Here is a 26,865-nt window from a genome sequence, read left to right as displayed (position 1 = left end):
TTTTTCTCGTCTATATCATCCCTCCATCACTCTACCCTTTCCATTCTGTCCTCCTCTCTCTACTGTGCCTCAATCGACAACTTAGTAGTACCCCAGATATCACCATAGAATGTATATATTTGAAAGCTTTTCCTATACATTATTAGATCATGTCTTTCAATGGTTCCTCTCTGCCTCTGTCTATCTCTTACTCATTCCCTATGTCTGTCTCTCTCCCTCCAGTGTCCCAGTAAGATCACCAACCAGCCTGGCAGTGAGTTTGGCAGTACCAAGGACTTCCCTGACGCCGTTCTCCAGTTCGCACGGAGCCACCCGTTGATGTGGCGACCAGTGTTCCCAGCGCTGCGTCAGCCACTGCTGGTGAAGGCCAACGTCCCGTACCGTCTCACACAGATTGTAGTGGACCGAGTGGAGGCAGAGGACGGACAGTATGATATCATGTTCATCGGCACAGGTGTGTGTGTGTGTGTGTGTGTGTGTGTGTGTGTGTGTGTGTGTGTGTGTGTGTGTGTGTGTGTGTGTGTGTGTGTGTGTGTGTGTGTGTGTGTGTGTGTGTGTGTGTGTGTGTGGAGCTCTGTGTGTTGGGGTTCAAGGGCCAGTGTGTGTGTGTGTACGGGGTAGATAGAAGATTCAAGAGGGTTTATTTGTCACTCATTGAGGTACAAGGAGCAAAATGTTGGTGTGGCATGCTCTGCAGACTGTTATACCATACAAAAATGACAAAATAACAAGATAATAATAATGATCATACCTGATCTAAAATAAAAGTAAAGATAATAGGTTTCTATTCTATTTTCTTTCCTGTCTCAGATGTTGGGACAGTGCTGAAGGCCATCGCTATACGCAGTGGCAACAGTCTGGAGACTGAGGAAGTGACTCTAGAAGAACTACAGGTCTTCAAGGTAGATTATATATATCTTATATCTCTCTTAAACCTCCCTTCTTCGGGGCATCCAGGTGGTGCAGAGGTAAAGTCCCTGCCCTGCACTCTAGAGACTGGGGTTCGATTCCTCTGCGGTGCCTCCGGCTTCGCCGGGTTGTCCAACAAACATAATTGGCCGTGTTCACGGGTGTGAAGCCGGCAGGGGAGGGTGTTCTCTGTCACTTCACGTGTGACTCCTATAGGTTGGTTGGGGTGCCTCACCCAGCAGCAAGCAGAACCTCTGCACGCATTATGCCCTTCCAGTGAAACTCCTTTAGCGAGGTCCTTATTCCTTCCGACGTCGGAAACTCTCTTGGTTTCTAAAGGTTTTGTGAGAGTCAGGAGATCTGGAGGTGCATGGGTTCAGAGGAAAAGTATGTGGACCGCCCTTCCAAAGCTCGGAATTACGTCAATTTGGAGTCATATCGCCTCCCTTAACGAAGAAGATTCTGGATGTCGGAAGGAGTATGGACCGCTCTTTACTCTCAGGTGAAAAGTGACAGCTGGCAACTCCCATTGTGTATGAGAGCAGACATGTTTTCTACACCTCCCCCCCCAAAAAAATACAAACAACTAAAAGAATCTCCCTTCTTCCCCTTCTTATTCTCTTCATTTTATTCATCTGATAAAGTTCCACTGCAGTCAGTGCGCTTGAGTTAAACCCCAGACATATTAGACACTTTTTAATCAGTTCTTCACTTTTATGCTAGTTTCCTTTATGTTTCAACTCATTATGCGTCCAGGCACGTTTCCACCTCATCACCTTTCGCTTTGATGACTTTTCTTCTGTGAAGATGGGGTTCTTTTCACACAGGCTGAATAATGTTGTTTTCTCTAATGCAGGTGCCCACCCCCATCACATCCATGGACATCTCAGTTAAAAGGGTGAGTCAGCGTGACTTAATTCATTTTTTACATTTTTGCATTTCCTACAATTAGTTTTATCTTACAATACTGGCACAAGTTATTGAAACATATCATTAAATTCACAACACTAAATAAGAAAGAATATGAATAACTGTAATTAATTACCACAATTACTCCTACAGCTAATTTATCTCTAAAAGATAAAATATTTAAATGAAAATATACAATAGTCCTACTATTTACCAAATGCATAAATGTTAGCCATGAGAACATCTATATAAGTGATGAATACCACATGTTATGTACCTTCCTAACTCCCTGTCCTCACCCTCCTGCTCTCTTCCAGCAAGCTGTGTTTGTGGGTTCACCAGTGGGTGTGGCCCAGGTGAGACTCCATCGTTGTGAAACCTACGGTAAAGCCTGCGCTGAGTGCTGCCTAGCCAGAGATCCATACTGTGCCTGGGACGGTTCCTCATGCACACGCTACCTGTCCAACAGCAAACGCCGCTACCGCAGACAGGACATCAGACATGGCAACCCTGTGCTGCAGTGTGTGGACCAGAACCTGAGTGGTGAGTGGAAGAGGGATGGATGGATGGAGGGGGGAAGCTCTGTGTTTTTGTGCGCTTACTCTTGCTTTACTCAAAGCAAAGTTTTTTCCTTTATGTTGAGGAGGATGGTTGCACAATATAAACTGTTTAGTATGTTTATGTATGTATACTGAAGTGTGTGTGTGTGTGTGTGTGTGTGTGTGTGTGTGTGTGTGTGCGTGTGCGTGTGTGCGTGTGTGTGTGTGTGTGTGTGGCGGGGGGGGGTGTCATGCATAGAAAGTGTGTTTCCGTCTGTCTGCTGTGCCAGACCATCTGTCCTTATCTGTTAGGATGAAAGCCTATCTGAGTTTATGTGTGCGGTCAGGTTTGTGTACAGTAGCCTACATCTGTGTGTCTGTCATATGCTGCATGAGCTGATGTGTACGGAAGAGCAAGTCCATGGAAATACACATATATCCTAAACAACCTGTTTGTGTTTATGTGTAGTGCACACAGAGCATGTACATTATACAATGTCTTGTAGATAAGATCTTGTTTGCATCCTGGTATCTTCTAGGTGGCATTAATGTTAAGGAGAGCAACGTTGCTAACATGCTTTTTTACTGATGTACGTACATGGACACTTGCTTTCATAGATGTTCTTTCCCAAGCTCTTTCTTGCTTTTTCAGAAGCACAATGCACACTCAGGGAAATGTGTGAGTGTGCATTGTGGGAAATGCTCAGGGAAATGTGTGCATGTGTGAGCGCACACACGCACACGCACAGGCACACACACACACACACACACACACACACACACACACACACACACACACACACACACACACACACACACACACACACACAGAGGCAAACATACCCAGCTGTACACACAAGAAAGGCCTCTTTGAAGAGATGCCACTTTGTCAAGTAATGGAATTTGGGTCATATTTATGGAGAGCCCTCATTGAACCAAGACAACCCTGACGAGACGGACGGCTAGAGAGAGAGAGAGAGAGAGAGAGAGAGAGAGAGAGAGAGAGAGAGAGAGAGAGAGAGAGAGAGAGAGAGAGAGAGAGAGAGAGAGAGAGAGAGAGAGAGAGAGAGAGAGAGAGAGAGAGAGAGAGAGAGAGAGAGAGAGAGAGAGAGAGAGAGAGAGAGAGAGAGAGAGAGAGAGAGAGAGAGAGAGAGAGAGAGAGAGATGGAAAAATGACAGATTGATAGACTCAAGCATGACACCATGTCAGTATGTCTGACATGGTATGAAATAAGAGCAAAGAGACAGATGGCTTGAATGGGTCTGAAAACAGGGCAGTGCTCAGTAAAGTGTTCCCTGGCTGAGGTAAAAAAAAAAAGAAAGAAGAAAGAAACACTTAAGAGAAGTCAGGTTGGATGTGATGTTCACAGGCATGATGGGAGTTGGCACCTGCCGTAATGAAAACAGAAACCAAACCGAAAAGTAGAGACATGTTCATGAGAGAGAGAGAGGGAAGGAGGGAGGGAGAGAGAGAGAAGGTTGGCAGAAAGGTGAGAATAGGAGAAAGTAGGAAGAGTATGAAGACGGATGAAGTGGAGCTGAAATTAGGAGGAGGTGAAGAAGCAGGACAGAGGAACAGATGGGGGGTGGGGGGGGGGGTAAGCGTAGTTGGCAGAGGTGTGTTTGCTCACCTGAGCATAGGGGTTGAGGAGCGGTGATGAAAGGTGTCCCTGTCAGCCTCTGTGTGACCCCAGGGGTTGAGAGTTTTAATCTGTACTACATCGCAAATTCCTAAATGTTTATTGAACACTGAGAGTGTACAAATTTACCCCTAGAGGTCCGCTCAGAGTGAAATTAACACTCCGGATTTTGGAGTGTATTGACCAGTCTCATTACACATTTTGTATTTTGGGCATTCAGTCTATGCCGTTGCCCCAAACTGTGTAATAACAGCAGATCACTGATGTTCAAGGTATTGCACACAGTAAAATCCTCCTGTTAATTTAGCTCTGAGAGAGTACAAAGGTAACCAAAAGGAACCATAAGGGTCCATTTGGTTACATTTGTACACTCTCAGAGTTGAGAGCTGGCACTGTCAATATTGCTGTTATCCCAGAATTATGGTATCACATGAGCGAGAGAGACGTGCTAATGTGTAAAGGGCTTCCCACACCAAGAACGATAACTGTAACAATAAATAAAGATATCGTTTTTTATATCATTCACGATCATAATGATTTGATGAATGACAGTGGTGGAAAGTAACTAAGTACATTTACTTAAGTACTGTACTTAAGTACAATTTTGAGGTATTTGTACTTTACTTGAGTATTTCCAATTTCCAATACTTTTACTTCTACTCCACTACATCTCAGAGGCAAATATTGTACTTTTACTCCACTACAATTATTTGAAAACTTTAGTTACTAGTTACTTTTCAGATATAAACTATGATATAATGAAACCTACATTAACCACTTCAGCCCTATTTTATACATAGGCTATTTGAAAATAGCAGATCTACAAGCTCACAACGCGTCGCATCGCGACGCGTTGTGAGCTTGTAGATCGGCTATTTTCAAATATTTAGTACTTTTACTTTTGGTACTTTAAGTACATTTTGATACCAATACTTTTGTACTTTTACTCAAGTAATTTTTTAATTCTGGACTTTAACTTGTAACAGAGTATTTTTATATTGCAGTATTGGTACTTTTACTTAAGTAAAGAATTTTAGTACTTTTTCCACCACTGATGAATGATAGAAACACTACCAGACAACCGTATTCCATTCTAATTTTGCACATTCAACACATCGCTCACATTCAACGTATTTACAGAATGATATCGTTCAGTGTGTATAGTTATAGTTATCTTTATAGTTATCATTCTTGTTGTGGTTTAAGAGAGAAAGACAAGAGTAACATTTGAGATGCAAGTAGAGCAGTAAAGGGAAAATGATCCCAATTCATTTTCTCTTTAATAATTCTCTCTCCCTCTGTCTCCCTTTCTGTTCTGCTCTGTCTCTCTCCTTCCATCTCTTTCTTTAACGTCCTCCATTTTTCCAACTATCTCTCTCTCTCTCTCTCTCTCTCTCTCTCTCTCTCCCCCCCAGTAGAGGACCTGGATGTGACGGAGGAACGGGTGATTTATGGGACGGAGAACAACAGCACCTTCTTGGAGTGCAACGCTCGCTCTCCACAGGCCACCGTCAGCTGGCTCGTCCAACGAGATGACCGCAAGGAGGAGGTGAGCTGGATAGAGGGAACGGAAGGATGGAGGGAGAGAGGGAGTAGGGTTGATTAAATTGGTTAACAGTGGTCTTTTGTTATCCGAGGATTGCCCAGTGAAACATCAACAAGGGAAAGAAGGATAGAGAGAGGGATCATACAGTAGTAGCAGAGAGAAAGAGAAAGCGGGGTGTGTAGGGAGAGGACCAGATAAACGAGTGTGGTCCCTCGTGACCACAGACGGCCTGGTCTTGTCCAATGAATCCATTCAAGTATGATGGATTGATGTTATGAATGAGGGACGGAGTGGGACATGAAAGGAGGGTACAGTAAATGAGACAAAGAGAGTGATTTAGTAGAGGTATGTTTTTGATTACCGTAGAATGCTATACACTGTAGCATTTGTTTTGTCTGTTGAGACAAACGAGGTCAGATGCAGGGCTACAGATGGAACTCTGAAGGACAGACATCATAGACAGAGAGTGGAAGGAATGCTGTGACCTCAGAATTCTTCTGATGTATAAATGGTCTCAATGTTAAAGTTCTGTACAGTACTTCAAATGAAAATGCATGGACCATGCCCCTAAATGTGACATAAAACTAAAATGGACCATGGCTCCTGGCTTTTAATACTGTCCATTTGCAACTTATGTTGTAGTAAACCTTTCACAGTTTTTAGTCGATCACCATACATGCCTCTTAAAATCACTTAAAGGTACCATTTGTTTTTTACTACATTGTTGTGGGAGTGAGTGGCCATGCATCAAGTAACACACCCAATAACAACAACGCATTTCCCACAGTAATGTGTATGAGGTTGGATGTTTCTCTAAACCTAATCGAGTGTCGCAGTCAGCCATGTAAGTAGTGTGACATTACCACCCTTCTCAGCTTCCCTTCCAAATAAACAGCTGGCTCACACTCCGGCAGACTGGCCTGCCATGTTTGTGTTGGCACAGTGAGAGAGAGAGAGGGGGGTTGGGGATTGTAGATGTTGAAGGTGAAGAGAGGAATGGGAGATGGGATAACGTGAAGTAGAGTTGGAGAAAGAATAAAAGAAAGAAATAGGGAATGGGAGGGAGGGAATGAGAGGGACTGACTGAGTAAAAGAGAGTTTAGGTAGACTGAAGGAGAGAAACGTGTCCCGTGCCCAAAATAGCCGATCTACAAGCTCACAACACATCGGCGATTGAGTATAAATTAGGCATGAGAAGTAAAGACGTGGAAGAGCAAAAGGAACGAAAGTGTGGGCATGAAGGTTAAACAGAAAAAGAGGTGAGGAGGAAGAGGGGCAGAGAGAGAAAGACAACAGAAAGAAATTGGCCTTAATTTCATGGTACATTCTTACTGCTGCCACCCAAGCTGAGAAAACAGCACAGATGCTTCTATCACTCCCATCCTCACCATGTGTTCTCATCATGACAAGCAGTAGTTACACTTATACTCTTTAACTTTTCCTTAACTTCTTCCAAGCGTTAAACTTTTGCTATTCTACTATTACTATACTATTACTATGCATAATACTGTACATTTTCCAGTTTGACGGCCTTCCTATAGTAATTTTTTTTAAGGACACTAGAGAATGCATGATTTTTTTTTAGACGATTTTTCCCATCATGTCTCCCTTCCTTGCATGATCATCCAGGAAGTGTGTCTGAGATCTGTAATGGCTCTGACCTTTGCCAAAAATAGCAGATCTACAAGCTCACAGCATGTAGATTGGCTATTTTTTGGCATGCGACACCATGAAGAATCTATCAGGCTTTATTGTGGGTTAACTGGTAATGTCCGTTGAAGTGTGAAGATTCCAGAGTCTGCGCTTTGTTCTAATCGCTCTGTATAACAGTATAATATGAACGTACTCTGCATGTTTCACCACTCTGTCCACCGTCTTTTTACACATCTCCAATAATGCTTGTCATGTCGGTTATGGCCAGAGGAATCCCAAATTAAACCTACTCAAATCTACTACTAAAACCTGATTTGAAAACTGGGAGACCAACCTACCAACCAACCTACTTGTATCCTCTCCTCTCCCTGTATCCTCAATGCTTGTCACCCTCCCCCCCAACCATGCATACCAACTCACTTCCGCCCACCCCATGCAGGTGAAGCTGGACGACCGCGTGCTGCGCACCGAGCACGGCCTCCTCTTCCGACGCCTCTTCCGGCAGGACGAGGGCACGTACATCTGCCGCTCACGGGAGCACGGCTTCACCCAGACCCTGACGCGCCTCACCCTCGAGGTCCTCCAGGCGGAGGCAGTGGGCGAGCTCCTGGCTCGGTCCGACGACGCGGGACCCCACGACAACTTCAAGGAACGATCGGCGGGGGGTCTCCGGACGTGGCTACCCTGCAGCGCTTACACTAGGGTCGGCGGGGGAGGGGGGTCGGCGGGCCAGTCACGTTCGTGGTTCAAAGACATCATGCAGCTGATTGGTCCGTCCAACCTGCCCCAGGTGGAGGAGTACTGCGAGAGGATGTGGTGCAACGATAAGCTGAGGAGGAAGCACAAGAGCATGATGGAGAAGTACCGGCAGGCACAAGACAGCGCCAGGAAGGCCCGAAGCAAGAGCTCCGGGGAACGGAACCGGACGCCGCGGGACCTCAGCGCACGGGCGGAATAACCGGAATAACCGAGAGGCAGAATACAGGAGGAGGATGAGTCGCATAAGGAGGAGAGGATGGGAGGATATATAGATGACAGTGTGTCGCAATTTTGAATAATCTCTAGAGGAAAGGGCCTTCTCCAGACCAGGAGTAACCCATGGACAACTCTGTGGCCCTTGGCTCTGTGTGGTTTTGCTAGATGTAGCCATTATAACCAGTTTGATCTTCGGATAGGTTCAATAGATTTTTGTATTGTTGTTTTGTACTGTTTTCTCCATGCTGTTGTGCAGTTGCTAGAGATTGCTTCTGCAGTAGATGTTGTTCAACTGGACATGAAAGCAGTTAAGAGACTGTTGAGAGACTACAAATGAGACTGCTACAGACTTGTTAATATGACGATGAGGAGGAGGAGGAGGAGAAAAAGGAGATAGAGACTCAAAGCAAAAACCAGCATAGATGGATTTACCCATCCTGGCCTTGCTAAGGACTGCCTCTGACACCTTTGCATTGGATTTCGGCTGTTATAAATATATCTAAAAAAGAAAAGAAAAAAAGGACACACTTTTCTTACTTGTGTGACAATCTGGCACTGCAGCAGAGTGCTTCAGCCCCGCTGTGGACCCCTCCTATCACTATCATACATTAAATACATCTGTACACAGTAAAATCATGTGCTTGGAAATAGACCCAAATTGACCCATATGCTTCTATTTGGTTCCATTTGTAAACTCAGAGTTAAATGAACACTAAGGTTTTTCTGTGTAAAGATCAGGTTGTATTGTGTATAACTTTGGACTATTACAATTTATGTACATTCCCTCTGTCCCTTAGCTAACTTGGGACAAATGCTCCACCTAATAAGTCACTGGATTCACTTCCTTCACACTCTGTTCCATGATCCAGGGTCATTGCCCTGCACTTGACTTGGCTTGGCATTGTTACAAAACAGTCATGCGCTATTTAAGCTTGATGGGTTTGCTTTTGCAAGACAACAGGAATGACATAACCGGCTCTATTTCAATCTGATTTAGACACCTTAAATTACATAAATACATGGAGTCACAAACATACATACAGTGCAATCAACGAAGCATGCATGAAAAAAAAAAACTACACACCAACATATGGACAAACACACTTATTCTGTACCGTACCACACACTCCCATTAAAGAGAACCGATAACACATTGCTTGACTTGCTTAAACTGGAAATTGCCATGAGACGATTGTTGATGGTTCAACATAATAATGGTCTAAAACCTAAGGTTAATGGATTCAGGGTGAGGTTTTCTTCTTGGAGCAATGGCTAAAGAAAAGCTCCCCCTCTTCTATATGTTTAACAGGATATTTTATATTGGTTGGCTTCATGAATGCTCAGCCACCAATTTTCACTTCTTTGGGGACCTGTAGCCACCACAATGTTCTTTCTTGTGTTTTTAAACCAGTGGTAAACCTCAGTTTTCTAACACTTGACAGCAACACGAGGTTATAGTAGTCCTGTCTTTTAAATGTTGCTGTGAATAGGATTTTCTATTTCTCTTCTTTCTTTTTTTTGGTAACCAATATTGAAAGCTGGGGATATCAACCCTGATCGCTAGCAGAGATAGAGCTAATGTTAGCTTTTGTTGGATTGAATTGTTGTTGCTGGGTGTATAGTACAGTACATGTCAAAAAAGGGAATGCGCTCCACTAAAATGAAATATCAATTTAAGCTATTTTACAAAAGTCACTCATGTTTAACATCTGTGGTAACCTCACTCTATGCCTCTTTTGACCGGCTAGTAAACTCTGTTTCCCACAGTTCCTTTATGTATTGTAGTCCTCCACTGACACCAGAAAGAACAATAGAATGGGTCAAATGTAATGGCCCACCGTTCTGGTCTGCATGCTCTGTAAACACTGGTCTTAAAATGGTTCATGGTTTTAAACACAGCATTACCCATGTCTTTTATTGTCTTAGGTTAAAATATAACTTTTAACAGTGACTGAAACCTCAAGGATCTTTTATTCAAAAGTTATAAGGCATAAAGGAGAATGAATGAGAGTTCTGTGGTATTTTAATGAGGGATGCGATCTTTGAGAAGACAGTAGAATCCTACTTAAAAAACAAACAAATATAGACAACATTAGGTGCATTATATGGAAGGGGTAAAATTGAGGACACACAAGCATGAAGTTGTTGAAGTCATTGCTTGCAGTAATGTTGAGGATTAAGGACAGAGTAAAGCTTGGATCTATGAAGAAAGAGGGAGGGGAGAGGTTTAAACAGGAGGAGTGAAGTAGAGTCTTGAAGAAAAGAGAATAGGTAATTATTACATTATGTTGGCTGGCTGGTAAGAATCATCAATTTAGGGCTTAATAGGTCTAGAATATAGGTTATCTCTACACGGCTTTGCTTTTATAAACAATTACATCTGTTTATGGAAGGGATAAGTCTGATTATGGGATACTCTGTGTTTCAGGAAGCAAAGGTTAAACTAATGAACTCGTTGACCTCTTAGCGACCTTTGTAGCGTGCGAATCGGTTCAAGAACGTGAGGATTTTGGAGGGGAAGAGCAGTCCAACAGCAAATGAATTGAGACGTTATCTAAATACCAAAACTGCCACAAAACATGACTGGATATGGATTTAATTATTCATTAAATACTCATTTGCACAATCCAACTTGGTATAAAGATTTTGAAATGTGGAAAATGTACGTTTTTTTCTTCTTTTTTTACAATGGTGACAGCACGGTTAACCACATCATGTATCGCTCGTACAGAGTTTATTTTCTTAGTTTAGAGGCAAATGGGAGTGATTATTGGACCCCTATTCCACTGCTTCCTCTAAAAATATTGTTTCTGATCTCTATCTAGAATGAAAGAGTGACAGACAGACAGAAGCAGGGAGAGAGCGAGAAAGAGTGGTTTAACATCTGTGGCAGGATTATTGTTCATAAATTCAACATGACTCCTGTTTGTGATGACTTCATTTCATTGGCAGTTGCTCAGGTACTTCATATTGTAGGTGTGAGCTACTTCTTAAAGTAATGAGATTCAGTAATAAAAGACTGTTTTGTTTAGTTTAATTTGTATTTTATTTTACATAGCACTAAAGGATTTATAGCCGACTGGCTCGTATAGAAGGTTGAGCTATCCAAGATGTACTTGCCCCTTTTCCATGCCCCTTTTTTGTAAAACAATTTACCATAATTTCCATATCCTTGGTGTAGTGTAAACTCTGCTGTCTTTAGTCAGCATGTCCTGAGACACCGCCAAGAAAAATCTCTCTTCATAAAGGGATTAAGCTACAAAAGTCATTTTGTATCTTATATACTGTAAGATTTGTTGTGTTTAATGCTGTAAACATGTAATTTAGAAAATACAGGTAAAAAGTTTGCTGTATATTGTATGTTTTTGCATGCATGCTGCACTGTTGCTCTACCCTCCAAGGTGCAGGATTTGGACAATCCTGTAATTTAACAGCTGGATTGATGCCGCAGTGATGGGGATTTCAATGCTACACACGGCAACCCACTGTACAGACTTATGAATAATAACTTCTAACCTGGTGTGAGTGACCTATAGTGGCTGTACATAGTGAACATATTATGCTTAATTTATACTTCATCGTACAAGACGGCAATTTTCTGCACGGGACACTGTTGTACGTCTCAAGTATAAATCAGGCTTTGCTGTTGTGGGCAAAGAAGGGTTATTCCAATGACCGCAAGTGAGGTGATTCTATGTATTCTGAGTCTGTAAAAACACCTGGTTGTTGTTACTGTTTCACATGGACTCTATAGTAATGGATCGGGTCTGGCACAGCTCGGCCAAGAGGATTTTCTCCAAAAGTACAAACTCCACCCTTCTGTCACTTGAGGGATACTAAATCAAACACTCCCTAATGGTCCAGGTGCATAAATATGGCTGACTCCTGGTCTGACAGGGTATTCACTTTCTGGCCAAGCTGCAAAACTAAAAGAAACATACTAAAAAAAGAAAGAAATCACAGTTATACCTTTGGAAATTGATCATGAAATTGCATCTAACAATTGGGTTAGACTGTCTGACTCTTAAAAGTTACGATCACGGTAAGCATTCGATTTATACTAGTCATGTATTTTGGTCAAATTTCTCATCTCCAGGGCCTTCGCTTGGCCAAAAGGTAACAACATCCATCTCTCAGCCATCCTTTCCAACTCCATGGTCCAATTTTGACCCCTTGTCCGTTACATGAAATTCTTCCAGAGGATTTTGACATTTGGGACCTGTTCATTAATTCTGGGCTTTTGTGAAATTGAAATATTTGGTTCTTTGAGCAGTAACTTTGTGAACTTTCGTTTATTAAACTGTTCATTATGGTGTCTGGTTGGTGGGAGGGTCAAGGTGTATGAGGAGTGTCCTTTTGTTCAACAGAAAGAAGCTAATTTAATTTTTTGCTGTATTTATATCGTATTTAAGTATGCATGCTGTGTATGTGTATGCTATTTAACAAGATTAAAATTAACATTTGTGTTTTCTAACATAGAAGAGATTTGAGTTTTTCTCACTGTTGGTCTTTAGTGCTGAGTAGAGAGTTGATTGAGATGGGAGGCTCTTATTTGGCGCAGAATGTCACATATTTTGCATGTGCAAATGATGCCTCCATGTGTGACTGAATGTACTTTGTATTTGTACTGTGTGTGTGTGTGTGTGTGTGTGTGTGTGTGTGTGTGTGTGTGTGTGTGTGTGTGTGTGTGTGTGTGTACTGTAGTGTATGCATTGTAGTGTATGCATGCGTGAGAGAGAGATGAAGACAGAGAAGAGAGTAGATGGGAAGAGACATTCTATTGGAATAGTGTCTTCTCTCTCCTCTGTGTTTTGTCTGTTGCTGTCTATATGGAACTCACTGATGAACTGAGTCCAAATCCATTTAAACAGCATCTCTGAGGAACATTTTTACGTGTGTGTGTGTGTGTGTGTGTGTGTGTGTGCGTGTGCGTGTGCGTGTGTGTGTGTGGACAAGATGTTGGTATGATACTATATATAACCCCTGCTGCTGTAAGCCTTTTCATTGATTGAATATTTTATTAGGCAAAAATGTAAAACAGCACAAGTACAGTTAAAACACTTTGTCTAAAAGGTCTATCCAAAAAATCCTTGCGGTCTTGTTTCCATTGAGGTCCTTGTATTCAATTCATAAACACATAAAATAGCACCAAACAGTTCAAAATCATCACAAAAATACAGAAAAAACAACACTATATGTACAGAGTCGGAAAAATAACGGGGGGGGGGGGAATGAGAGTCAAAGGAAGGGGGGGGTCGTCTGTCTAGGGGAGAAGTGGTACTACCTCCCCCTTTGGCCTCCTGACAGGTGAATTTTCAGGGCTGTTTTACTACTTTTTTTGAGAGATGGAGTCAGACTATTCCACACCTGGGTGGCAGTGCTGTAGATGGAGAATTTACCCATGTTTGTTTTATGGGTGGGTGGTACCAGATCGTTGTTTACGCTCCCTCTAGTATTGTGGCTGTGGGTGTCGCTAACTTTTTGGAGGTATTTAGTCAGATATGCAGGCATTGAGGGCAAATTTGCAATGACATTTTTAGTTGTTTAACCCTGTCTTCTACCCTGAGCAATCTTAGGCTCGCAAAATGTGTGGGAAAAAGGTGGGTCAAGGGCCCCAGGCCGAGAAGTAGTCGAATCAGTTTGTTTTGGGAGGTTTGAAGCTTAGTCTTTAGTGACATTGAGATGTTGGAGTATCAGGAGGTGCAAGCATAGTCAAAAAGGGGCTGAATCAGGGCTCCTGAAAGGGTCCTGAGAGCACTTTTGTTGACAAAAGAGGAAATTCTGCCCGGATCTCTCTCTTTGCTACAGTATGTGTATATATACACGTGAGACTAAGTGGTGCTTTACACACACACACACACACACACACACACACACACACACACACACACACACACACACCCACAGTCATGAACTCCACCCGCAGCACAGACGTACACGTTCGCTTTTAAAACATTTCTATGAGATAGTGTTTAAAAGGATTGAATGTCTGATTGGATGAGTTTTAGCTTATACTCTTTAGACAGTTCACAATGGCTTTAGTTTCCTTTGTGATTAAAAGTTCTGGCAGCACACGTCTAATGGCACCGGTGACATAAACACACTGCAGCCGTGCCCAGAAATGGACCACAGTTAAAAAAACATTCCTTTTTAGTTTTTAATATACATCGAAAAAGACATGCTCTATTTAACAACAAATCAACAAAACACACACACACCACCTGCAATGAAGGAACCTGGCTTTTAAACGGAACCACTCATTTCCTCACTGTTGGCTTTTTGACCTCAACTGCTGATTATGCGTGCATGTGCGTGCGTGTGCGTGCATGCGTGTACTTATTATCCACATGGGGACAAAATGTCCTCTCAAGAATAGTAAAACCAGACAAACTTAACTTATGGGGACATTTTTCTGGTCCCCTTGAGGGAAATGGCAATTTTCATGGCAAAAAAAGATTTTTGGGGCGGCTACGGTTACAATTCGTTAAAAAAATCTGGTTGGGGTCAGGGTTTGGGGTTAGGCTTGGGGGTTCAGTTAGGGCAAAAAATTGCCCAATTTCTTTTTTAAATGTATGCAATTTCAATTAAAAGTTGCTCTGTGTGTGTGTGTGTCTGCATACCCTTTTTTATTTTCCATTTCCTTGTCTGTGTGAGTGTAAGAGGGAGAGAGGTCTTGCGCATGTGCGCGCGCGCGCGCGTGTGTGTGCGCTTCCAGTATTGGCAAGCCTTCCCCTCATTGTAGAGTGTGTCCATGCGTATGATTGTAGGATAATTGGCCTGTAACATTATGTCGAAAGGCTCAGGAACAATGGCTGCTTGTCACTCCAGCAAACAGACTGAAGTCTCCCAAAGCCAAAACCTTCTGCCCAACCCACTAAACGACTTCACACCCTAGAAAATTACTACACACACACACACACACACACACACACACACACACACACACACACACACACACACACACACACACACACACACACATTTGTAGATACACATAAATGCAGTAAAACAAACGCACGCACACGCACACACGCAAGCTTACATACCTACTGATTTCATTGACATTTATAGATACAAAGACATACAGTACATATAGATGCATTGGATGGCTCATAAACACATATTGCTTGAGCTTTCACAAAACTCTTTCTCGCTCAGTCTTTCATACATACACACACACACTCATAAACACTGGCTTCACTAAAAGCATACTGTATGAAGCCAACAGTGACCTCAGTCTCCGCTGTGTAAAGGGCCTTACAGTGGCTGCAGTGTTTAAATTGTCAAAGTATAGACAGCTTAGTGTGGTCCAGACCTATAGAACCCAATTATAAGATCAGCCATAGCAGTTAGGCTCAGTGGAACCAAATAGCATGGACCCCTGTTACTCATGCACAGGATGCTGGCACATTTACACTCACTAGGAAGTCTTCACTGCAAATATGTGAGCACATACAGTACATTCATTCACTCACTTGATCATTGGATGCTACTCATCCCCACACACACACACACACACACACACACACACACACACACACACACACACACACACACACACACACACACACACACACACAGAGTTAAACCACATAATCCCTCCTGTTAGACACGCAGTAGGGGGTGATGGGTAATTCAGCTGTTGGGAGAGATTTACTGTGACTGATGTGTGCGACTCGCTGATCGTTCACACTGGTAATGTAAAACTGAACTGAACTGAACCTGGCTAAGCTGATATAACTTCAACTACATTGAACTGGAGTGAATTAATCTCCTCCTAAATAAAAACCTTCACGCTTCCAACTGAACGTACAGGACCGAATTGGACTAATGAAACCGAATCTACACTCAACTGAATTTACTGAAATGAGCTGATCTAGGTCAATTACTGAATAGCCAAGCTTAGCCATGTTTTAAAGTGAGTTTCAAATCACGGTGCAGTATAGCTTTCTTCTTGTCTATTGTTCTGTGATTTCTCTCTTTTTTTGCCAGACCCAGGGGGTCGGCCTACAGGAGGCTTTGTCGGTCGGTCGGTCGGTCGGTTGGTCTGACCAGGAGACCAGGTCTCCTGGTCTTGTTTATGTACAGGTGTCAGTGTTAGATTAAGTCACACCTCATTATGCAGTGGCAGGCTTCAGCTAAACAGGTGTCTCTTGTCTTTAGGCTGATTTTCATCATACGATCGTGTTATGTGACGGAAATACCCGATCTACAAGCTCACAATGCGCACATTGTTCACATATTGTAAAATAAATGTTTTGTGTATGTGAATATTTTTCACATTTTGTGATAACTGTAGATGCGCCATACTGCCGTCCCGCCATAATTGGGCAAGACTGACGTTATCAACATGACATCATCAGCATGCCGTCACAAAGGAAAACGCGCTTCAGCCAAATCTAGAGCAGAAGGGCTCCGGTACAGAGCAATACGAAAAAAAGAGTTTCATGGGCACTTCAAATAGTACAAGTTTGAATTGTCTTTTTTGCAGAGAGAGAGATGAAGCAGGGACCCCCTCAACATGTTGTATAAAATTGTGTCGCAGATTAAACTTTTAAATAGATTTCATAGATAGCTTCATGGACTTGTTTAACAGCAATATCATCATTGTTGTGTTGAACTGTAGATTAATGCTTGTTTGTTTGTTTGTTTACACAATATATAATATTTTCTATTAATATGTTGGATTCATGTGTATTTTCAGATATTTAATCATTTAAACCCTTAATACCTTGTAAACTTGACCTCTGGCTCTGTCCTTATTCTTGTCTTTTTTACCTCTACACCAAATATCTTTGCCAAAAATAGCCGCTCTACAAGCTCCCAACGCATGCAACGTGTTGTGAGCTTGTAAAACGGTTATTTTCGGCGAAAGTTCCCCCCAGAATAGGGATGCTAGGTTTGAAGTGTTTAATAAAAAAAAAAAAAAAAAAAAAAATCCTATCACACAAAGATTTGGCGGCTCCCTAGTAGTAACTCTGAGGACCCCCTAGGGGTCCTGGACCCCCTGTTGAAGACCTATGGCCTAGATAACTCTATCTTTCCACATCATCAGCATAACATCAGAGATCCACAGGGAAGCCATGCATGTTATTAGATCCCATCTTGTTTATGTTTACTGTAGCTGCCTTGTATCAATTTGTCAACACATTTGCATGAGTTCAGCACCAGCATCCTTCCACCTCTTTACATGAATATCATCCCCATTTTGGTTCAAACCTAAAAACATATTGATGCTACTGGGTAGAGACATGAGTATGCAATGTTGTCTGAGAAAATCCCACGCACTGTAACAACCCTGGCTAACACATTGACCAGCTGGCCAGACAAACATTATACTGCTATCTCATAAACTTTAGCTCTATAAAATGTTACACGCACACACACATGTACGTACGTACGTACGTACGTACGTACGTACGTACACGCACACACACACTCACACAGATAAACATATTCTCATGTATTTACTCTGCCGTCATTCACACACAGACACATACACCACATGCATGCACAGACACACACACACACACACACACACGCACACGCACACGCACAGTCCTATCAAGCACCATATGTAAATGCTTGTTATAGTGTTGTAGATAAACATCCATGGTTGTTCAGGTTCTTATGGTTGTTGTTGTTTTTTACCATCTTATACGTGTATGTGTATGTTTATGTCAGCCACTGTATAAACTTATAATTAGTATAATTTAGACTCCAATAAACTCTAGAGGGAGATTGTAAAGGATCATAAAGCTACAGTATAATTTATTTACTAAACACTGTGTGACCACAGGGCTGGATGAGGTTGGGAAGAAACATTTAATGATTCTGTAAACAAGCTAAAAACTCTTCAACTTCTCATATGTCGTATGAAATCTATAATGTTCATACTAAGGCTTCTGAATTACAACCCCCTTCCCAACTCTTCCGTACTCTATATGTTCTTTTCTTGACTATTCAGCAAATACAATATTTACAAGCTCACAACGTGTCACAATGGATAAATTAAGCACTCCATCTCTCCTTAGCTCATATTTTCTAGGAGGTAATCAAAATGCTCTCATTCAGTTAAAGAAAGGGGGGGGGGTTGCCTTTGGCATGGGCACCTTTGAGATGAGCACCATCTCCTTTTTTGTGTAAAACAGGAACTTGGTTTGGCCCCTCCCCTTTCTTAGTCCCAGGTGCTTCTGTGTTTATTCCTACTAAAAACAACATTACATGTTTAAGGCAGAGTGGTGAGAGATTACTATATGACTCTAGCCCTTGTACTCATTATTGGCTGCGTGTAACAATTGTGATGTACTGTAGGAAGTGATGCTTATACTGTAATGCCTCTGTACTTATTATATCATAATTGTGCATTGTTCCTTTTGAGTGTGGATATGATGAGTTTTCAGTGTCAAACTCTGGCAATAGGCCCACATCTAAATCATTGGTTCTCAAACATTTTCATGTCAAGGCTTTAAAAAATATTTTCACGATTTTTCTAAATGTTTTGAAAATAGCCGAAGTATAAAATTGGGTTAAAGTGGTTATACTGATCCTCATTTTGCTGATCCTCATTCTCAAGGACCCCTGGGGGTCCCCGAACCCTACTTTGAGAACCACAGATCTAAATGACCCAGTGGCTACTTCAGATATTTCAGCTCTGCCTTACTCCTCTGTTTCTACGCTTAGCAGCTGGACAGCCAGCCCATTATTTCTATGAACGAGAATGTGACACACGATATGCAACTCAACGTTCGCTTTAATATGGTTGTAAATACTCCATTATGTTTGCTGTGTTGATTTGGGACTGGGTTGGACTCTGACAGACCGGATGTTCAGCTGTTACTGAGAGACCATGGTCCTAAATGACAGATATATCAATACTGTAAAACAGGGATTACTTTGAGCCAATAGGACTTACTGTTCCAGTATGACTCATTGCTCGGGGCTCTTGGTGTGTGTTCACCTTGAGGGAACGCAAATGGGAATTCATTACTTTTTTTTAAAAAGATTTTTTGGGGGTCTTTTTTATGCCTTTATTGATAGGATAATAGGTTGACAGGTGGGGAGTGACGTGCAGCAAAGTCTGTCAGGATCGGGACTCGAACCCGGGACGCGCTGTCAGGCTACTTTGGAGCCTAGGTGCCCCGAACCGCTTGCCAGGGAATTCATTACTTTTGACTTGACCATCAGTAGACATCAGGCTCAGGGTTCTGTAGTGTCATTCTCAACCTGTGGGCTTGCAAGTAATTGGTTAATTTAAAAACATTATGTCAAAAAAGTCATGGTATTCTTTTTTTAAAACCCCAAAGAAATTGGTTTTCATTGTGATACCAATAACTAAGAACTTAAAGTATATTACGTTAGTTCAATTGATCCAAGCTAGAACAGATCAATCGATTGATTGATCATTAAAATAAACGTGCTCTGAAAATGCACACAGTTTCGGCTGCCATGTTAAGTGGTCAGATGGGTGGGCCGCAAACACTTGAGAGTGGTTCTCAAAAGAGAAAAGTTGAAAACCAGTGGTACAGACTTTGCCTGGCCACCACATCTGCAAGGCCTGTTTGAGATCATAAGGAACTGAGGAGTAATGTACATCATTAATAATTTGTACAGTAGAGTGATTAATCTTTACACAGAACGTTTCCAGATTTGGACATCTAGAGTAGAGTGATTTGGTTTTGTATTATGGGATTGTTGTGGTCAACAAAAACAGTGTGTCATGTCTTTAACAAACTATAGTATAGACTAGAGTATACAACATAGAGTGAAATATGCATCATTATTCATCAGTGTGCATGACTCATACAGTACATGGTGTTGATTTTAAAATGTTCCTAGTTCTTCAGGATAGAGTGAAGAGTGATCCATAATGAGATTTCCATTGTCTAATTGGTTTCGTCATCCTAAAATAGTACAAACTAGGGTCTAGTGTATACTGTACTGTATACTAAACCACTGTTTTGGATGGATTGGATTTTGAATGGTTTGTATACTGTTTTTGGCATGATTTATGCTGATTTGTGAAAAGTGACAGTCTGCTTCCACGGGTTCCGTTAGAGTGAGATTTACTTTCATTGTGTTGGTCATCTGAGTTGTTGAACAGGACTTGTGTTAAACTATGGTGACATGGACATCATTAATATCATATTCATTCACAGTACTGATTTGTGAAATGCAAAAGGTTCCAGACTTTGACATCGATAGTGATCTATGTCAGGTTTTATCTGATTTTGTTGGTCAACCAAGGAAAGAAGCTATGTTGAAATCTACATCATTAATATTCATACGTTTGAATGACTCATACTTTTGTATGATTTGTGAAATGAATAGTTCCAAGAGGTTGTTTTGAGGCTGTTCTATAATGATATTTCCTCTGCCTGATTGCACTGGTCATCTGAACCTCATGCGTGTTAATTTCCATATGTTCCCAAGGTTGAAAGATGTTCACAAACTGGGGCCAAGGCGTGTTGGAAACATGAAGAATGCATGCCAGATGGTTGTTAGCAGTTTTTAATATGCTGTTGAGTTGTTTGGGGTTACATACACGTGGACCTACAATGCATTCACTGCAGATCTGTTGATAAAACGAGACCCACTTTGAGTTTAAATTAACAAGATGTGAAATAATGAAAAGCAGAGACATTAAAGCCCAATCTATGCATGGTGGCGAGCGGGTGTCACGTGCCGAAAATATCTGATCTACAAGCTCACAACACTTTGCAGTGGGCCGCGTTGTGAGCTTATAGATCTGCTAGTTCCTGCATTTATAACAAACAATAAATTAAGCACAAGGCTCCATAAATAGCTCTTAGCATTATATCCGATCTGGGCATCTTAAGTGTGTGTGTGAGTGTGTGTAGGTGTGCGTGCGTGCATGCGTGCATGCGTCCAAGGCTACAGCAAAATCACAAACCGCTGGACCGATTAACACCAAATATCTTGTGCACACTGCCAGTAAGCCATAGAAGTACCTTCACATTCACATATGTTTTATACTTTGAAATATTTAATGTACATTTTATAATGGAAATCAAAGGGGCTCGGATTGGGCTGAAATCTTGCCCAAATGTGGAGTCATACATCATAGATGTCATAGACTACTCATGTTATAGACGACTGACATTACATGAAGTCTGAAATCCACATTGAAGCCATGCCATTCCCAAGTGGATCCCGACAGCCACATGATTCGATTTTTATTTCACATGTTAGGTATTTATAGCAAAGAACTATTATATTATTGAGAATATTAGAATGAGTGCAGCCAGTAGTATATTGTCATTTCCTCTACATACATAACTTGCAACTCTTGTATACAGCCTTAATAAAGTACAGTATGTATGTACAGTATATATATATTATATAGTATATGTGCAGTGATTTGTTCTATTCTTCAGTCCCACTTGCCTGCACCTCACCAACACAGGTGTGTTAACCTCTTTCCTTGACCATTCATTTCCTACCAATATCAAGTGTCAGTTTTTGGGCGGTGAAACCGCCCCTATATGTGAGGTTTGGATATTTGCACACCAAATCCTGCGCTGTGATTGGCCACCAGTGTACCCCCCTAACCCTGCACCGTGATTGGCCAATCACAGTCTATTCAGGACTGTGATTGGCTAGGGAAACATGACACATGTGCATAGCCCTATAAATAGGACTATGCACTTAAAAAAAACACATTTATGGGTTTTTTAAAGTTAGGGGTGTACAATGGTTAGTCACAATATTACTTTTCTTTAAGTGAACTTCCATCACTGTGATGACCACTGTGTTCACACTGCCCACTTCACACTGGGTGTGATTTTTAATTTTTCACAAACAGATGCAGAATTATGAATTAGTGAGAGCAAAAGAGAAACCAAACCACATGAGACTTGAATCAATCAGGAAAATATGTCAAATGAGTTGCAAATGCTTAAAGATATCTGCTCTCCTGTGTCAACTGTGATTCAAATATAGAATTATTGTTACCGTGGGGGCACTCGACAGAAACAGCCCACAACCCATTTTGTGTCCCAAACATAGATTAAGAAACACCAGTGCTATTATGCTTCTTAAATGCAGTGTGATTTGCCTCAGAAATCATTTCCCTTTTGCAGCCAACACACTGGCTTCCATCAATCTACCTTGTTTCTGGTCGAGTAAAAACACGTTTCCTTTATGATTTGGGGCCTCTATGGCTACTATTGTTCATTCTGTGATCGTACCCACTGGAGCAGTCTGCTGAACCCATTGATCCTGATTGGAGGCATGTAGAGGGGCGTTTTTATGTCTGGTTGCTGGAGAGTGTCAGAGTCACACTGACTGAGTGTTAGATCACAGATCCTGGCCTGCTCTAAAGGCTCAGACAATGCCATGTGGCAGTTAGAGTGAAACAGTCCTCCAAATTCAAGTCCCATTTGACCTGCTGGGGTGGCTTTTGAGTAAGCGCCGGATCCCAACCACAATGTGGCTGGTCTTGTCCTTTCTTACGATGCGGTCTGTTTGGTTGCCGATCTAAATATCTTTTTGCTGCTCTAACCCATATTGTAGGATAATCCAGGAAGGGGGAGTGTGTGTAGCCTTTATAGAGTAGATGATAACGTTCCCATCTTAAAATCAAAACCTGTTCCCTTAAAAATGTGCTGACAGTTGTACAAGAGATTGGGAGAGTAGGAAGTGATATCTGATCTAGCATCTAACTCCTCCAACACCGTCTCCGGTTTGATTAAAGCTGACAGTTCAAACAGCTTCACACAAAGCCAGACGGACAGGAATTGTTCTGGGTTGGTGTTTGCAGCGTGTGCAGTGTTTTCTGATCTTCACCCATTCACTTTTCTTTCACTTCCTGTTATCACCACCATGTTTGCATTCCTGGCATTATGGTGTCAGTTTAGGCAAATATGTTTTTTTTGCGTCAGTTGACAACATTTATAAAATCATTGAAGTGAATCTAATGGGAAAAAAAGATGCATACAATTAGTAATACTTAGTAACAGAAATAAAGTCCGAAATAAAGTCAAATTAAAAGTAATGAAGTAAAAAAAGTCATAGTTGATATATAGCATAGACATACTGTATTATATAAATCATATATATATCTTACTTTCAACTTTCAACTTCAAATGTACAGTATTATCATTTTAGCCTCTGGCACAAGCATGTGCTTTGAAGCCTGGCTCATTCAGCTCGCCCTTATCATGACTGAAGGGCTACAGTTCCTTTCACATTTTCTATACGAGAACTTTCAAACCTTGTCAGTGGGGATGAGCCCCAGACGTTTTCCTTATAACCCAAACAATTCTTTGCAGGCTATTATGTGGACATTTATTATGTTTTTATACCACTAACCTATTTACCTATACTATTGTATTCAACCTCTATTCAACCTTCTCTTACATCGGGGGGATGTCTGCTATGGTGCAGGCAGCCCTCCACAATCACATTTCTTACATTTTTGAACCTAGAACCTAGTAGCCTAGGGTATTCTTTTGACTTTTCATCTTGTGTTGCATGGATTTGGAAGGAATTTGAGACATGTTTAAAAGAGCCACTAGTTTTTGGAATTAAAGCTGCACTATGTAGCTATCCTCTGGATTTGAACCCGGGTCTCCTGTGCAAGTGCTGATTTTTTTTTTTTTTACCATTTAGCTAATAGAGCCCATCTGCTTGCTCAGGGGATAAATCTTGACCTTAAAGGGATATTTCACTTTCAAAAAAACTTTGGGTAATTTTATCGTCTACTCAGGCTTTCGTGAACCCCCCAGACCGTTTTTAAGTTGCTTGATTCAGTATTTAGATATTTGATATTAATTTTATCAGACACGCCCACCTTCCATGTTAGATTCACCCGTCCTTGGTTCTGGTGACTCACCCTGCCCTCCTAATACGCGAGGGGGCCATGTTTTTTGGATTACTTTTTTCGTTTATTTTATTTTATTTTTGTATTGTATTAAAAAAATCATTTTCTCCAAAAAATATTTAAAATAAATGAAAAACGTTATGGAAAAAAAACGGCCCCCTCGCGTATTAGGAGGGCAGGGTGAGTTACCAGAACCAAGGACGGGTGTGTCTGATAAAATGAATATCAAATATATAAATACTGAATCAAGCAACTTAAAAACTGTCTGGGTGGCTCACAAAAGCCTGAGTAGACAATAAAATGACCCAAAGTTTTTTTGAAAGTGAAATCTCCCTTTAAGTTCAAAATTTGTGTCAAACCAGAAACAGGATGGTGTCAAAGGTCATGTCTCACCTAGACACTAGACACCTAGATCTAAATGTCTCAATAGAAGAACAGGGAGACTAATTACAACCACCCCAATTGTATAAGTTATATTGTATTAACATACTTATTTTTTCTCAATTTTTGGGCGGTGTAGCCGCCCCTATAAGTGGGGTTGGGACACCTCATTAGCTGTACCGTGATTGGCTCATTAGTACACCCCTAGCTGTACTGTGATTGGCTGACTCTATTGGCTGACTCTATTCAGCACTGTGATTGGCTAGCGAGACACATGATGACATTAATAACCTATAAATAGGATTATGCACTTCAAAAAAATCCATTTTTTTAAAGTGAGCTTCCATCACTATGATGACCACTGTGATGACCACACCGCCCACTTCACACTGGGTGTGATTATTTTTATCTCCAGGGTGAGTAGTAGTACTCAGTACTTTAGTATTTTCATGAATTTGTGACCCATCTTTGCTTGCCAAGAACACTTTGATTATTATTTCTTAGCTAAATTACATTTGTTTCCTCTCCTGCACTCTTTACCATTTTTCTTCTCTAAAGGAAGTGACCACAATGTGAACAGAGGTCTTTATCAGTGCATCTGTGCCTGGTAAAAGCACTTCATTACTGTCACAGTGTGGTCGAGACCGACTGGAAACCTAACAAAGAGGCCCTAGCATGCAGCCGTTTATGCGTCTTTGTTTGTGTGTTTCTGCATGTGTACGTATATGTATGATTTAGGCATGTGCATGTTTGTGTGTCTGTGCACGCCATGAATGGGTACAATATGTGTCTTTGCATTTATGTGTGAGACGTGTACCATATGCAAATGTCGATTCATGTGTGTGTGTGTGTGTGTGTGTGTGTGTGTGTGTGTGTGTGTGTGTGTGTGTGTGTGTGTGTGTGTGTGTGTGTGTGTGTGTGTGTGTGTGTGTGTGTGTGTGTGTGTGTGTGTTCCCATATGAGTGTGTTTACTATGTGGAAAAGACATGACTAATGCCTTATTTATTCTTGCTGTGACGTGTTGTGAACTTAGATCGGCTTTGTTCGGTGCGCGACACCGGTGCACAACTAAGTACAAATCAGCCTTAAGCGATCCACAGGGAGTCGGCTGTAGATTCAAAGGCTCCACTTTGACTGATGAAGATTGATGTGGAGAGAGAGAGGAGTGTATGGGACGGGCAGATTGCTGATGAGATGTTTCACTTTGGTTGAGCATTTCCATTCCTTGGGGTACATTACATACAGAGGAATTCACGCAGGGTCAGCCACAAACATTGACTGAGCCGATAGGGGGACTCAGCACCACCTCTTTACATTAATTCTGTAAATCTAGTTTAAAAATCATATTTCTAGCATGTCAGCAACCGTGAGAAGAGTAGATTGAAGCATGATTCAATTTAGAGTCCCAGGTTATATTTTCTGCTCATCACAGGGTTTGTTTCCTCTTATATCGTGTGTGTGTGTGTGTGTGTGTGTGTGTGTGTGTGTGTGTGTGTGTGTGTGTGTGTGTGTGTGTGTGTGTGTGTGTGTGTGTGTGTGTGAGAGAGAGAGTGAGTGAGTGTAGGGGCTTAATCTTATTTTGTGAATAGGCAACACAGTAAGTAATTAGAACTAGGTATGAATTGTTGTCACACATCATATTTTATTTGCAGGTTTATTATACAGTACCAGTCATTCATTCTAATAGGACACTGAGACATAGAGTGATAGGGAGTGAGACTGAGAAAGAGAGAGAGAGAGGGCAGAAGAAAACATGTCATTGTGTGTTTTTCCGCAGTCATTATTCTATTGGATTTCATAAACCACCAACCACAAAAACATTGTCTGCTCTGGGGACCCGTAGCCATCGCTAATTCGTTGTTATTAATTCTGAAAATCTATTGCAAAAATCATACTTCCAATATGTCATCAGCCCAGGGAAAGTACAACTAAGTAATATTATTTCACTCTGTTTCTGGCCATCAATTTCAATGAATGATTTTGCCTGTTTGCAATTATTGAGAGCTGGAGGAAAAGGCCTGAGTGTCTACTGGTGGTGACAGATAATCCCCAGGAATTTTAAATCTTATATAGCTTTTGAATGTTCCTGAACTCCTACAGTAGGGAGGTGAATGCGCAGTCTAGCTGTCCTATACAATGTGAAATATATTGTATTTCAAAAAAAAGAATCCCACGATTTTGTAACCCATTTTTCACCCAGTGCCAATGCATAAGCTTGTAATCCTGGGCTCTACTTTCGCTCTGCCAGCCTGGGGAGAGCCCCGAACTGAGCTCATGCTTCCTTCAACGCATGAGGAGTGAGCAGGCCACTTCTTATCACCTGACAGGGGGAATTTCCCCCGGTAGGACGTAGCACGTGGAAGGAACACGTTATTCCAACCTAGCTGTGAGGCGACAGCACTACCGACTGCGCCACGGTGCCCCCTATAATATATGATTTAAACCGCTAAAACCATATATACTGTACAT

The 26,865-nt window shown here is 41.6% G+C and overlaps 1 protein-coding gene across 2 annotated transcripts in view; it reads left to right on the top strand.

Moving 5' to 3' along the window:
- Positions 1-11,524, top strand: part of sema3bl (sema domain, immunoglobulin domain (Ig), short basic domain, secreted, (semaphorin) 3bl) — a 90,379-nt gene extending 78,855 nt beyond the window's left edge. Inside the window, exons 11-16 of one of the 2 annotated variants that reach the window (XM_080444134.1) lie at positions 223-454; positions 811-902; positions 1,766-1,807; positions 2,136-2,361; positions 5,416-5,546; positions 7,636-11,524. In XM_080444134.1, the coding sequence (XP_080300260.1) occupies positions 223-454; positions 811-902; positions 1,766-1,807; positions 2,136-2,361; positions 5,416-5,546; positions 7,636-8,154 (1,242 nt within the window). In that variant the 3' untranslated portion in view covers positions 8,155-11,524. Of the gene's footprint in view, positions 1-222; positions 455-810; positions 903-1,765; positions 1,808-2,135; positions 2,362-5,412; positions 5,547-7,635 lie in introns of both variants that reach the window. The other variant, XM_080444133.1, reaches the window with a different exon arrangement.
- The last annotated feature ends 15,341 nt before the right edge of the window (positions 11,525-26,865 follow it).

This window comes from Gymnoscopelus braueri, assembly GCF_963280865.1.
Source record: "Gymnoscopelus braueri genome assembly, chromosome: 12".
Classification (NCBI taxonomy): Eukaryota; Metazoa; Chordata; class Actinopteri; order Myctophiformes; family Myctophidae; genus Gymnoscopelus; species Gymnoscopelus braueri.
The sequence above is the reverse complement of the archived record's forward strand: the minus strand, read 5'-3'. Positions and strand labels throughout refer to the sequence as shown.